The 15,722-nt window shown below is 44.4% G+C and overlaps 1 protein-coding gene across 3 annotated transcripts in view; it reads right to left on the bottom strand.

Moving 5' to 3' along the window:
* The window catches only part of LOC123754599 (galactosylgalactosylxylosylprotein 3-beta-glucuronosyltransferase P), a 117,293-nt gene that overhangs the window by 57,171 nt on the left and 44,400 nt on the right, over positions 1-15,722 (bottom strand). The window contains exon 1 of one of the 3 annotated variants that reach the window (XM_069326485.1): positions 13,339-13,786. The exons of the other annotated variants lie outside the window; for them this stretch is intronic. Within the exon in view, the coding sequence (XP_069182586.1) occupies positions 13,339-13,390 (52 nt within the window). The 5' untranslated portion in view covers positions 13,391-13,786. Of the gene's footprint in view, positions 1-13,338; positions 13,787-15,722 lie in introns of those variants that run through there. 3 annotated transcript variants of the gene reach the window in all.

Below are 15,722 nucleotides of genomic sequence, written 5' to 3'. Positions count from 1 at the left end.
GAATGGTGTCCAATCACTTGAACAGTCGGGGATTGAACGCCGACCTGCATGAAGGAAGACCGTCGCTCTACCGTCCAGCCCAAGTGGTTGAAGAGAGGGGAGGGGGCAAGAGTTAATCGTGTTAGCTCTCAGTTATAAAGTTATTACGAGGGTAGAAATAGCCTAAACTACTCCAACCTTTTGAGATGCATTTTATTATCTCATAAAATTACTTGTTGTTGTTGTTGTTGTTGTTCAAGATTCGCTACTTGGAGCAAATAGTTCCAAGTAGCACGGGCTATGGTGAGCCCGAATAAAAATTACTTGAACTTGAACTTGATCAAAGTTAGTGTCCTCTAGGACCCTACACACACACCCTGTGCTACACAGCCACACTGACTTAGCGATTTCTCATAATTCCTTTACCTTGAAACTTACAATACTCTCTCCATGATAATTATTAACATTATTTATCCTAACACCGGTGGTTAACTTAGTTTATGTTAGTTATCATTTAAATTCTATTCGCAGCGTTCTAATTTTATGCTGTGTGTGTTTTGTTAACATAAATCTCACGGCTCTAGTTGTAAGCAATAAGAATTATAGGGATAGTCACTCCCGCTACAATTGTAATGATTTGTATAAGTTATTTACGAATAATGCTTCTAAATTTGTCTGAATAGGACGACAGTTTTATGAAAATTTATTACCGTTTTTCGCGTATATTGGCGAGATATTCATCATAGTTTCCTTGTTTTCTTCCCATCCTAAATCCTTATCCTCTTCCTTCCGAAGAGAAGTATATATATATATATATATATATATATATATATATATATATATATATATATATATATATATATATATATATATATATATATATATGTGTGTGTGTGTGTGTGTGTGTGTGTGTGTGTGAGAGCGTCGGGCTCACGCGCATAAACTGACGCAGGTCAAGTGAGGATAGCAGAGGCTCTCAGTGTCTTTCATTCATCATTTATCCCCTCCTCCTCCCCCTTGTGGGTTCGTATCCCCCACCCACACAACAACTACTACCTCACGTATACTCTCACAATATCACAGTTCACCTTACCCACAACTCACCCTATCCACCCCTCACTCTATACCAACACCTCACCCTACACATACACATACACCTCTCTCGTACCTTATCCCCACACAACATTCGTATTCACAAACACCTCTGGGCTGAAATATTCCGGGAGCATTCGCCTGTCCATGTTATCCTCGGACTGAAGACATCAACGTTCACAACTACACTCTCTGCCGTTCAAGTCTTTACTTATGAGGCAGAAGCACTTCCTCTTTGCCACTGGTAACTGCGTGACTCACTATAGATGTAAAGTGCCTTGTATAGTGACTGTTGTGAGCCTCTTGTTGAATCACTTGTGATATAAAAGATTATTGATATGTATATGTATATGTAGCAGTAACAATTGTGCAACTAGCTTCAAGTAATTATCACTTGCTTAGCTAAACGAACTATGGGGTTCCATGTTCAATTCAATTTCTTTCTTTATTATGCACCCCATACCCATCCCGTGGGCGGTGGTGTAAAGGATTACAGAGGCACATAATCGGTTCAGGAACTGAACTCTCTAGTTCGTTTAGCTGAGCAAATAACAATCTTTTGACGTTAATTACAAAATTATTAATATTATATATACATGTACACATACTCATACATACATGTACATATATATACGTGCACATACATATTTAATCACCCACACAAATACACACATCAATAATCTTTTGTGTCACAAGTGATTCAGCAAGAGGCTCACAACAGTCACTATACAAGGCACTTTGCATCTATAGTGAGTCACACAGTTACTAGTCTTGCTGCACACCCAACCAACTGGGCGGCAGCTTTACAGTCATGTGCATGCATTGCCTATAGTAAGCAAATTTTGGATACTTCGTTAAGATTTCGGGCAGCACATCATTATGAATGAAGTACTTACACATTTCTTGGACACTATTGATGGTGTTATCTTGAGATGATTTCGGGGCTTTTTAGTGTCCCCGCGGCCCGGTCTTCGACCAGGCGTCCACCCCCAGGAAGCAGCCCGTGACAGCTGACTAACACCCAGGTACCTATTTTACTGCTAAAAAACAGGGGCATAGTGTGAAAGAAACTCTGCCCATTGTTTCTCGCCTTCGCTTGGGATGGAACCCAGGACCACAGGATCACATGTCCAGCGTGCTGTCCGCTCGGTCGACTGGCTCCTCTCTAAATGTTAACTCTAAATTCCGCGATTTTTTCACATTCCATTATATAATGACGGAAAGTATGCGAATAGTTCTGCTGACAGAGTTTACATTTAGTCAAATCTACATCAGCAGATGTTACAAACTCCCAGAGGTACTTGTAGCCGAGCCTAAGCCTAGCAGTGGTAACATCAAGAAGTCTGTTCCTGAACCGATTATGTGCCTCTCAAACCCCTTTCCACCCCCTCCCACTGGATGAGTATGGGGTGTAAAGAAAGAAATTGACTCTCTTCCTCCTAATTTGATTTTCCTCCTATTATTTCTTCTCTTCGACTTATTCACTTCATTTTGTACTGTGTCTATATTCGGTCGCTCTTCTCCTCTCCATCTTCTGCTTTCTTTTCTATCCCATGATATCTCCCCTCCCACTCTTTATCTTCTATATTGCACGTTTTTTTCTTTCTTCTTTCTCCTGCTTCCTCTACTACATTCTTCCTCCTTCCTTCCTCCCGAGGCGGCCTGAAACTTTTCAAGCGGGACCGGAAGCTGAGGGTAATTAAGAGTTGTGTAATTAGTGCTGGGAAAGTCACCTGCCCTTGTTGATAAGACGCCCTTCCTGGCGCCAGGCTAATTGCTCTCTTGTAGACGTCTTCCGGCTGATGTTCTTGAAAAACACTTCCAGTGTGCTGTTAGAGAGAGAGAGAGAGAGAGAGAGAGAGAGAGAGAGAGAGAGAGAGAGAGAGAGAGAGAGAGAGAGAGAGAGAGAGACACAATGATCAAGATACTACACCATATACAGCAGGGACACTGGGCTGCAGAGAGCACCGTTCTCTCCTAATAAGAAAATTAAATTTCTTCCATATGCTTTACTTCATCTAAAGCCGTATACAAGAATGAACTGCAAGAGATGCTTGAAGCAAAATTATTCGAGCTGTGACAACGTCTGTTAGTCGGCTCATTTTGTTACTCGGTATCAGCGGTCTGGAACTCTTGGTTCTACCTTGACGTTGAACAGACGTATCGATCACTCTTTTTCCGTCGGAGGGTCTCCGGAAAACATTCCTCTTCGGCTGCCCGGATTGATACAACCCCTGGTGCACATATCGCTGGGATCACGGGGGAAGTGATAGCTTTGTTTTCGTATCCTGGTAAGATCTTAGGGGAGAGAGAGAGAGAGTGGGTCCGGAGCTGGCTTGGCCACGAGGTGCCTGCTGACTCGGCGGGTCTGGGTGGTTTTCTTATATGTCCTCAAGCCGTGGTGGACGTCTGGGGTTTTTCTCTGCCGAAGATCTGCGGATGACGGTGATGAGTTTTTGTTCGACTGGAGTTAAGGAGAGGCATCGCGATTCTACTTTTAGGCTACAACTTTTATTCGACTACTGATGAGTTCACACGATGCCTGGCGCCTATGTCGTCCGAGTTCGCTGGGTGTGGATAGTCTTCCAGAGGGTCCTCGGTGTAATAGGGTAGAGCTCAGTGCTCATCTTCCCACACGCAGTCAGTGATCGCCACATACCTGCCGCTAGGCAACAATTGTTTCCCGCCTACATATAGGCTCGAGGCTTCCAGTTTTCCCCGACACGGGAACGTCGGGACACATGTGACATCCGTGTTCTCTAGTTCCTAACTCAGCAACGATCAGCGGCCTGAGGATCGTCTGAGTAACTGATTTCAGGACATAAAATGTGGATTATATTGGCTATTACTGTAATTTATTCAGTCCTCGGTACATCTGTATTTAATAGATTATTCTAAACTATTCGAAGGGCTACAGAGGATTATGTGTTAAGATATCACGAGCTATGTGATATCACCATCCATCCATCACAAAGTTTTATTACAGAAGCTTGGAATTTATCAGCCAGCAAAGGTAAGCAAGTATTTAAGCTACGAAAAGTTCTTCAAGATTACTTAATTGTATAAACTGACTATATATATCTCAAAACTAGCAGGTCTAAAGGGTGATGTTTTTGAGGCGTGATAAATACTGAGAGCAATACGTGTTGCTGGGAGCAAGCGTCGCTGGCAGAAGTGGCTGTAGTTAGCGCTGGATGCTGCATAGACTTGGTCGCTGGGAGAGTTTGACACTGAGAACTGAGGTCATTTGAGGCTGATGAACGCTGAGGGCGAGGACGCTAGGAGAGGTGGACGCTAGGAGAGGTGGACGCTAGGAGAGGTGGACGCTAAGAGCGAGGGGACTCTGGGAGACTGCCATCGATCTTGTGGAAACCCTTTAAACACTCGCTCATTAATTCGAAGTGAGTCGTTTAAAAACAATGTTTTTATGGAGTTAAAATGACCTGCGTTTGGGAGCCTGAGAGGGAAGATGTTGGCAGGGCGGTAAGGCAATAGGGAAGGGAGGAAGGGAGATATGAAAGAAATAAGATTAGGGGAAAAGAGTTGGGAGGTCAGGACCCTCAGGACTACAACTTGGACCTGGTTCCAACACCGTTGCTCACCACTTTACAGCTTGCAGGATCAGTTCAATTTGCAGCTGCGTCAACCTCTCCTGCTTCATATACTGCAATTTTGACGTTAATGACAGATAATAAGTGAATTATTATAATGCACAATCTAAGGAAAGCGAGAAAGTTGAAGGAGTAAGAGAAGGAGGTAGTCAAGATTATCTCCACATTCAGGTGTAGAGATGACGGAAATATGTTGGGTAGGTAACCACAACAACAGACGATAGACAACTGCAAATGTAGGGCCCCCAAGAGCTGGGACGCTACGGGCTCACCATAGCCCGTGCTACTTGGAACTTTTTGTTCCAGGTAGCGAATATTAAACAACAAGTTGGGACGCTCTGGTTTGCAGGTACTATTAGGTGAGTATTCAGACCAAAGAACAATAAAACATGTGCACCCAGGCACATATAGGTGAGTACACATAAAGTGGTCGACCCCACAAGTGTAAGTACCTGAGAACACACACACACGCACACGCACGCACGCATACACTCAGCCACGGCTGGCTGGCTGAGTGGACAGCGCTCTTTACTCGTGGACCTACGGACCCGGGTTCGATCCCGGCAGCCGGCGAAAAAAACAAATGGACAAAGTTTCCTTCAGCCTGATGCACTTGTTACCTAGTAGTAAATACGTACTTGGGAGTTAGACAGCTGCTACGGGCTGCTTCCTGGGGATGTGTGTGTGTGAAAAAAATAGTTAGTTAGTAGTTAGTAACAGTTGATTGACAGTTGAGAGGCGGGCCGAAAGAGCAAAGCTCAACCCCCGCAAACACAACTAGGTGAATACACACACACACACACACACACACACACACACACACACACACACACACACACACACATATACAGAATACAGGATACAGAATAGGAGATGAAGTACTTAATGAAACAGACAGAGAGAAAGATCTAGGAGTTGATATCACACCAAACCTGTCTCCTGAAGCCCACATAAAGAGAATAACGTCTGCGGCATATGCGAGGCTGGCTAACATCAGAACGGCGTTCAGGAACCTGTGTAAGGAATCATTCAGAATCTTGTACACCACATATGTAAGACCAATCCTGGAGTATGCGGCCCCAGCATGGAGCCCGTACCTTGTCAAGCACAAGACGAAGCTGGAAAAAGTCCAAAGGTATGCTACTAGACTAGTCCCAGAACTAAGAGGAATGAGTTATGAGGAAAGGCTGCGGGAAATGCACCTCACGACACTGGAAGACAGAAGAGTAAGGGGGGACATGATCACAACCTACAAAATCCTCAGGGGAATCGACCGGGTAAACAAGGATGAACTTTTCAACACTGGTGGGACGCGAACAAGGGGACACAGGTGGAAGCTGAGTACCCAAATGAGCCACAGAGACGTTAGAAAGAACTTTTTCAGTGTCAGAGTAGTTAGCAAATGGAATGCATTAGGAAGTGATGTGGTGGAGGCTGACTCCATTCACAGTTTCAAATGTAGATATGATAGAGCCCAATAGGCTCAGGAATCTGTACACCAGTTGATTGACGGTTGAGAGGCGGGACCAAAGAGCCAGAGCTCAACCCCCGCAAGCACAATTAGGTGAGTACAATTAGGTGAGTACATACACATACACATACACACACACACACACACACACACACACACATACACATACATACACATACACATACATACACACACACACACACACACACACACACACACACACACACACACACACACACACACACACACACACACACACACACACACACACAGGAGGCCAGGCACAGGATACAGAATAGGAGATGAAGTACTTAATGAAACAGACAGAGAGAAAGATCTAGGAGTTGATATCACACCAAACCTGTCTCCTGAAGCCCACATAAAGAGAATAACGTCTGCGGCATATGCGAGGCTGGCTAACATCAGAACGGCGTTCAGGAACCTGTGTAAGGAATCATTCAGAATCTTGTACACCACATATGTAAGACCAATCCTGGAGTATGCGGCCCCAGCATGGAGCCCGTACCTTGTCAAGCACAAGACGAAGCTGGAAAAAGTCCAAAGGTATGCTACTAGACTAGTCCCAGAACTAAGAGGCATGAGTTATGAGGAAAGGCTGCGGGAAATGCACCTCACGACACTGGAAGACAGAAGAGTAAGGGGGGACATGATCACAACCTACAAAATCCTCAGGGGAATCGACCGGGTAAACAAGGACGAACTTTTCAACACTGGTGGGACGCGAACAAGGGGACACAGGTGGAAGCTGAGTACCCAAATGAGCCACAGAGACGTTAGAAAGAACTTTTTCAGTGTCAGAGTAGTTAGCAAATGGAATGCATTAGGAAGTGATGTGGTGGAGGCTGACTCCATTCACAGTTTCAAATGTAGATATGATAGAGCCCAATAGGCTCAGGAATCTGTACACCAGTTGATTGACGGTTGAGAGGCGGGACCAAAGAGCCAGAGCTCAACCCCCGCAAGCACAATTAGGTGAGTACAATTAGGTGAGTACACACACACACACACACACACACACACACACACACACACACACACACACACACACACACACACCCTGAACCACGGTCCCACGCAGGCTGTCTTGTCCTACCCGCAGCCCTCCTACTTGTCCCTCTCCATCCTCTCCCGCTTCCTTCCCTCCCCTGGTGCTGGCTGGGGGGCCGGCGCCCCCCTTCCTCTGAGGCCAATGTCCCCTCCGTGGACCAACAACCAGCACACGTAGACAGCACCATTATAAATGATGAGCCCAACATGTTACTGACAGACACACACAACTTCCCATAGTCCAGCACTCAAGATAACAACAGTAATCACCTTACACAATAAACCAAGCATAATTATAGGATTATTTGTGCTCTGTACAGGCTTGTGAGCCCCTTGAAGGGCCAGCAATCCCTTGAGGAATTGACAGTTGAGAGGCGGGTCGAAAGAGCCAGAGCTCAACCCCCCCGCACGCACAACTAGGTGAATAAACAACCCGAACTTATTATGGAGAGGTTCCCCTTACAGCTTGAGTATATATTTCAGGTCGAGGACAAAGAGACGGGCAGGCGGGTAGAGCAACAGGGTGCTGGGCAGACTACGCGGTGTACACCCCTACCATGACAGTGTTGGGGAATGGAACCATATCAGGAGGCTCCAGGGGTATGGGGGCAGGCAGGTGAGAGGGAGGGAGAGAACGAGGGTTGATGGCATGAGGGAGGGAGAGAGCGAGGGATGAAGGCATGAGGGAGGGAGAGAGAGCGAGGGATGAAGGCATGAGGGAGGGAGAGAGAGCGAGGAATAATGGCGTGAGGGAGGGAGAGAGTGAAGGTTGAAGGCATGAGGTAGACAAAGTAAAAGTGAGAGAAGCCAGTAGAGACGAAGGCAAGGTAAGAGTTTCATTAACTTGCACCCCGGGACCCTCGAACCACGGACTACAAAAGCGTGCTGGACCCCCGCCCCCTGCCCTGACCTGCTTAAAGGAGAGGAGAATTAAAGCTTGCAACCCTAGAAGAGAAAAGATCCTGAGGAGACATGATTACAACGTAAAAGAAGATCGATTTCCCGATAGGGGGGGGGGGGGAGACAAATCGAAAGAACATAGAAGGAGGAGAGAAAGACGTGTGAGATTGGTGAAATACAGTTACGAGACACAGAGCAAGTGGTAAGCAGGTGGAATACACACTTAGAGCAGCTGTCGTAGAAACCAAGTCCGTCCACAGTTTCATGACCAGGTGCAATATAGTACAAGAACGTAGGGGAAATATATATGTATACATCAGGTTGAAATTGCTTGGGGGAGGGGCGGGGTCCTGGGAGTCAGATCTCGATCCCCCGTAAGTAATAACAGGTAAACACATAGAGACTTGTATACACACGAGAGCCAGGCAGTAAAGGAAACATTCCAGGTCTTTATCGTGGCTCCCGCTGGAAGTTATGGCTCCCCAGGGGAGCTGCTGCGGAGGCTGAGTGTAGCGGAGGGGAAGAGAGGGGAAAAAGGGGGATTAAAAAGACAAGGGAGCAAATGGGAACGCGAGAAATGGGAGGCAGATAAGATGGGATGACATGCGGGAGATGCAGCTATAGATAGGTTTGGAGGAGAGGGGAAACATGCTAGAACCGCACACACACACACACACACACACACACACACACACACAGGAATGAGCGACCACAGTGTATTGGTGTTTGAGTACCTGATTGAAGAAGGGTTATTGAACTCGAGAAGGGATACCGAAACCAAAAGGTTAGCATACCGAAAGGGAAACTATGAGGAGATAAGAAAATGCCTAGCAGATATAGCATGGGAAACAGAGCTCAGGGAAAAGACGGCCCAAGATATGATGGAATACATCACGCAAAAATGCAAGGATGCAGCAAACAAGTTTGTCCCAGTCCAAAAGGAAAACAGTGAAATGAAGATGAGAAACCCATGGTTTAATCAGAGATGTAGGCTAGCTAAGCAGCAAAGTAAAAGGGCATGGAGAAACTATAGGAATAACAGGACACTGGAGAGCAGAGAAAGATACCAGAATGCCAGGAATGAATATGTTAGGATGAGAAGAGAGGCAGAAAGACAATACGAAAATGACATCGCAAGCAAGGCAAAGACTCAGCCTAAATTGCTGCATAGCCACATCAGGAGAAAAACAACAGTAAAGGAACAGGTTATGAAATTAAGGTTAGGGGCAGAAGGATTCACTACAAACGACAAGGAAGTGTGTGAGGAACTGAATAAGAAATTCCAGGAGGTCTTCACCTTGGAGCAAGGAGAAATCCCAGAGATAAGAGAGGGAATAGCTAACCAGGAACCACTGGAAGAGTTTGAGATTACCAGCGGGGAAGTAAGGAAGTGTTTACTAGAATTGGATGTGACAAAGGCTATAGGTCCAGATGGAATCTCCCCTTGGATACTAAAGGAAGGAGCAGAAGAACTGTGCCTCCCGCTCTCCATGGTGTATAACAAATCACTGGCAACAGGGGAACTGCCAGAAATTTGGAAAGCAGCTAACGTAGTCCCGATATACAAGAAAGGGGATAGACAGGAGGCACTGAATTACAGACCAGTGTCCCTAACCTGCATACCATGCAAGTTGATGGAGAAGATTGTGCGAAGAAAGCTAGTGGAACATCTGGAGCGAAAGAACTTTGTAACACAGCATCAACATGGATTCAGGGATGGCAGGTCCTGCCTCACAGGGTTACTTGAATTCTACGACCAGGCAACAAAAATAAGGCAAGAAAGAGAAGGGTGGGCAGACTGCATATTTTTGGATTGTCAGAAAGCCTTTGACACAGTGCCACACAAGAGGCTAGCGAAAAAACTGGAGATGCAGGCTGGAGTGAAAGGGAAGGTACTCCGTTGGATACAGGAATACCTAAGTAACAGGAGACAACGAGTCAGTGTGAGGGGTGAGGTCTCAGATTGGCGAGACGTTACGAGTGGAGTACCGCAGGGGTCAGTCCTTGGACCTATACTGTTTCTGGTATATGTAAATGATCTTCCAGAGGGTATAAAATCGTTTCTCTCAATGTTTGCCGATGATGCAAAAATTATGAGGAGGATTGAAACTGAGGACGATAGTAGGAGGCTACAAGATGACCTAGACAGACTGAGTGAATGGTCCAACAAATGGCTGTTGAAGTTCAACCCGAGTAAATGCAAAGTAATGAAACTAGGTGGTGGAAATAGGAGGCCAAACACAGGATACAGAATAGGAGATGAAGCACTTAATGAAACGAACAGAGAGAAAGATCTAGGAGTTGATATCACACCAAACCTGTCTCCTGAAGCCCACATAAAAAGAATAACGTCTGCGGCATATGCGAGGCTGGCTAACATCAGAACAGCGTTCAGGAACCTGTGTAAGGAATCATTCAGAATCTTGTACACCACATATGTAAGACCAATCCTGGAGTATGCGGCCCCAGCATGGAGCCCGTACCTTGTCAAGCACAAGACGAAGCTGGAAAAAGTCCAAAGGTATGCCACTAGACTAGTCCCAGAACTAAGAGGCATGAGTTACGAGGAAAGGCTGCGGGAAATGCACCTTACGACACTGGAAGACAGAAGAGTAAGGGGAGACATGATCACAACCTACAAAATCCTCAGAGGAATCGACCGGGTAAACAAGGATGAACTATTCAACACTGGTGGGACGCGAACAAGGGGACACAGGTGGAAACTGAGTACTCACATGAGCCACAGAGACGTTAGAAGGAACTATTTTAGTGTCAGAGTAGTTAACGGATGGAATGCATTAGGCAGTGATGTGGTGGAGGCTGACTCCATACACAGTTTTAAATGTAGATATGATAGAGCCCAGTAGGCTCAGGAATCTGTACACCAGTTGATTGACAGTTGAGAGGCGGGACCAAAGAGCCAAAGCTCAACCCCCGCAAGCACAAATAGGTGAGTACACAAGTCGTTAGGTGAGATAACAAGTTAGGTGAGAAGGTGGTGGAGGCCAAGACCGTCAGTAGTTTCAAAGCGCTATATGACAGAGTGCTGGGAAGACGGGACACCACGAGCGTAGCTCTCATCCTGTAACTACACTCAGGTAATTACACTTAGGTAATTACACACACTTGGAAGGGTACCATACCGTGCCCCAGGATAGTCCGAATAAAATACCTGAAATCCTTGCACTGTATCCATATTTCGCTCCCAGTAGATAAACGACATATGAGATTAAGAAAGAAGTAGTGTATTGTTAAGACTAATAATAAACAGCAACTCACCTATGACTCTGTAATATCTCCACTGCTCAAACAACTATGTATCAGCAATACGACCTACCATTAATGTATAATGATTTACTGTAAATATATAGCTCTTGAAATAGAACATTCTCTGTAACTAGCTGACATTGTAACTATAAGGTGTGAAGGTTAGATGAAATTGTTTATGTAATAATCTCCGTTGAGGTCTGATAATGACCTTTTGTGCCCTCTGTAATGCTTTTTGCGCTACCGCTCACAGGGTGAGTATGGGGTGCACGATAAACTAGCCGCATCAAATCCCCTGACCCCCCTATTTCACTCCCTCTTTTTTTCCTCTCCTTACAAAATTCCTCTTCCTCCATCTTCCCTCACTGCCCCCCTCCCCTTTAATCCTCTTCCCCTCTTCACCCCCTTTCCAGCCCTCTCTTATTCTTCATGCCAGCTCCCCCCCTCCCCTCCTCTTTCCTCCCATCTCCCTCATTCCTCCCCATACCCCTTCCTTCACCTCTCTCTTCTCCAACATCGAAGATACAGATATCCCCATTTATTTATTATATAAAGGGTATCCAGCTGAACCCAGGTCTCTTCCCGGCCCACCCTTAATCCCATCTTCCCTTTGATACCTCCATTCCTGTCCCTTTTGTCCCCTTTCCCCTGTTCCACCCTCTCCCCTTCCCTCTTCTCAGGACATTTATCAATTAAGAATCACTGAAACAGCTGTATGGCTCTTCAAGAAGATATGTTGTTACGATCACGACATATATTTCACACTTGATTCCGTGAAAATCGCCCGGGAGGGGTGTCAATAACTGCCAATATTTCTTAAAGCATTTAACTTAGGTTTACCAGCCTGTGTCCGTCCAGTACCGCAGACCATTTCCCGTGCAAAACGTGAGAAATGAGTCATTATATTAATCTAAGAACGTTTGGAAGGCGGCGCTAGGACTCTAGCTTGTCTCTGCAAGTACTTCAATGGATGCCCTGGCTGACCGGATTCGAATCTTTCAGGGCTCAAGAGTTTTCTGATTATATATATATTATATAAATATATATCCAGTCCCATATATATATATTATATATATATATATATATATATATATATATATACACAACAGGGTTAAGTCTCCGAACCATGGAAGTAAGCATTTCATCACAGATCTGTGTAAGACCCAAACCGGTAACCTATACCACATTTTACTCGACTTCGCCAGACACACGTGCGAGCCACTAGCTAGCGTGGTAAATTCTGATACCATCACATGTTCCTCACAGAAATTCACATGTATGGACGTAAGGATATACAATCATTGGTATTTGTGTGTTTTGTATATAAAAACACTCGTCAATATTTTAAGAATTATCCTTTCAAATTATTTAAATTCATTTAGAGAAATAATCGTTTAAAAGGAGTTTCAGAAAATAAAATGTTATATGGAGTAAAAAAAAATGTATTCTGATGAGGAGAGCTCAACCAGCTATTTGACCCCAATTAGCACAGTATAGGGTCTTAAACCTGACCCGGCATGAACATTATAAAGTTATAATGGCGTCACACACCTCGTGCATACTTACATTATATATATATATAACAGGAAATATACAGTTGAAAAGGTAATTTTCACTCGGCATTAGTGAACACACTGGCGGAGCAGCAGAGGTCTCCAAGGACCTCGCCTTCTCCCAGTCATTGTTTGTAACGCATTTGAAAAAAACAATGAACACATGCTACAAATAATTACTGGGGAGGGGAAATACATAATGGAATATCAACAAACGTCTTGTATCACAACAAGCATGCATAGGATCGCCATGTGACTAGAATGATGTTAGGAAGTAACATGCTGTAGAAGACTGAAACACACAATAGACAGCATAGTGACGGTCACCACTCACACAAGAGCCAGACTGGTGACACACACACCAAGACAAACACACCACCACACAGTCGTCACCAACCTGACCACGGACCACCCAACTTCACATGGTCGCCTCTCACCAGTTCGCCCATAATCCTGCAACTTCCAAAGTTTTCAAGAATAATACTGTCTACTATTGTTCTTTTATCACTCTTTTTTTTCTTGCTCCTTCCTTCTCCTTCCCGCTCTTTATTTTTGTTTCCCCACCGGACCCCCACACACGGATGGAGTGTTCAATCAACCAACACTTCACACGGAGGCGCGTCCAAGCCACCCCGGAACCGCGTGTATCTGCGAGCGGTAAGCCGAGGCTGCAGGACTGTTGGCCCGTCGGCAGCCACTAGCGGACTCGCCAAGCTGCGTGAGCTACCCCGCAACACTCCTTCCCTAGTCAATAGCGAAATCAATACTCATGCGGAGGTTCCCCTTTCTCGTACGCAGGTTCTTATACACCGCTCAGGGCTATGTCCGCCGGCAGGATAATTAGAGCCCATTTGAGGGGTCATGTTAGTCAGCGTCCCTGGTCACCCCCGTGTGGAGGAAGCGCCAGACGGCGGGGGGGGCACTGCAGCAGCAGCAGCAGCAGCAGGAGGGAGAGTTGGAGTGACGCCGCGGGAGGTGGTAGGGTGCGCGGGCACCTCACTCCTCCGGAGGGTGAGCGCGGGAGGATAATGTACTCCTTCATGATATATTCATGAATGAGGCTGCTCACCCACGATTGGTAGTCAAGCTGGTCGACTCTGTGGCACTGTTTCAAGAAAACGTCTTCCCTACATGTTCCTTTAATGAGTTAGTAGTTTAAGCATGCGGATTAAAATATATATATATATATATATATATATATATATATATATATATATATATATATATATATATATATATATATATATATATATATATATATTATAGAGTACTTGCATTAACAAACGAGAGATTTGAGGACTCCTGCAGTGGCATAAGTGACATTTGCAATCTCACGACTTTACAACAGAGTGCAAATTAATGATGAAGTGTATATATATTAATAACGAGGTGTGTATATTGGTTTCTGCCATTTAAACCCTTTAATATTTCGTCAAAATAGTTCCCAGCAGAAGAAGGTTACAAGAGCTAGATGAAACTTCTTATTTTTTTGTCACAGACGTTACTTATATAATGCAAACAAGTACACAAGTAAACAATAAACAGTTATGATAGAAATACCAGGGAATGTAAAAACTGAGAACGAATTCTTCAGTAAGTTTACTTTTTCCCCATCCTTTTCTGCCACAAATTTAACAGTTATGACATACAAATGACAAATTAAAACAGATAATAGTCGCAGACTAAATACAAAAATAAAATATCAGAAAACATTCAAATGATATAACATTCCGGAACGACTGAAGTAATGAACGAGTCTCACATTAACTAATACAGGAAACCATAATATAGCTACCAACTAAAATGAGATTAAGACGAATATTCAACTACAAGACCGGATTTGATGAAGCTAGTCATTAATGATGATGATTTGATGATGATAGTCAGCCACAATAACGGATAGAACATAGAACTAGTCACAAGAGGAGTAATAATTATAAAGGAAAAGAGTTAAGCCAGTGTAAATATACAGCACTCTGAAGTACAATACAATGCAACAATTTAAATAATATACAAAGATTTTATATTTTATATATGCAAATATAAAATTTGCATATAAAATCATAACATGCCTTTACCGGAAGTTTTTTCGGATTTTTGTTTACCTATTTCTCAGTTATCGGGAGTAAACAAAAGTTGTTATAACACTTCAACTATTGAGACGATTTACAGCTATTTAACCCGGAGAGGGATTCATTTATAAGCAATGATCTTCCTGAAAAGAATTTGAATCTTATGTAAATTTAAGAAAGCTTGTTAATGAGACAGGAAATTAGATGAGGTCTCGAGTCGCCAATTGTTGGTAAGAGGCTTAACATGCTGCCTGGGGTCCACTAATACCCTCACTAATGCACCTTAATTAGGCGGGCCATATTGGTGGCCAGATGCACCATGCTATTTGCATTCATGACTTTACCTGTACAGCAGTCAGGAGCTGCCTTGTACACATAGACCATGAAGTGTCCTGGTCCACACAGAGCAGAAACTCTGCTGGTACACACAGATCAATAACTACTTGGTGCACAGAAATCATACACTGATTTCTGCGTCAGAAAGGTCACCTGTGTCCTGTACACGCAGGCCATGAAGTGCCTGGAACACAGCAATCAGACACTGCCTTGGAGCACTTAGATCTGCAACTGCTAAGTGCATACAGATCAGTAACTGGTAAACACAGAACAGAAACTACTAAATGCCGAAAAAAAGAGTAATGCAATCATTACGTGTTAAAAACCTCAGTTTCAGATTGCTACGGCGACGGGGTTTTAACTTATTTAGTAT

The sequence above is a fragment of the Procambarus clarkii genome, chromosome 18 (genome assembly GCF_040958095.1).
Source record: "Procambarus clarkii isolate CNS0578487 chromosome 18, FALCON_Pclarkii_2.0, whole genome shotgun sequence".
NCBI classification, from domain to species: domain Eukaryota; kingdom Metazoa; phylum Arthropoda; class Malacostraca; order Decapoda; family Cambaridae; genus Procambarus; species Procambarus clarkii.
This window is presented reverse-complemented; position numbering and strand designations above follow the sequence as displayed.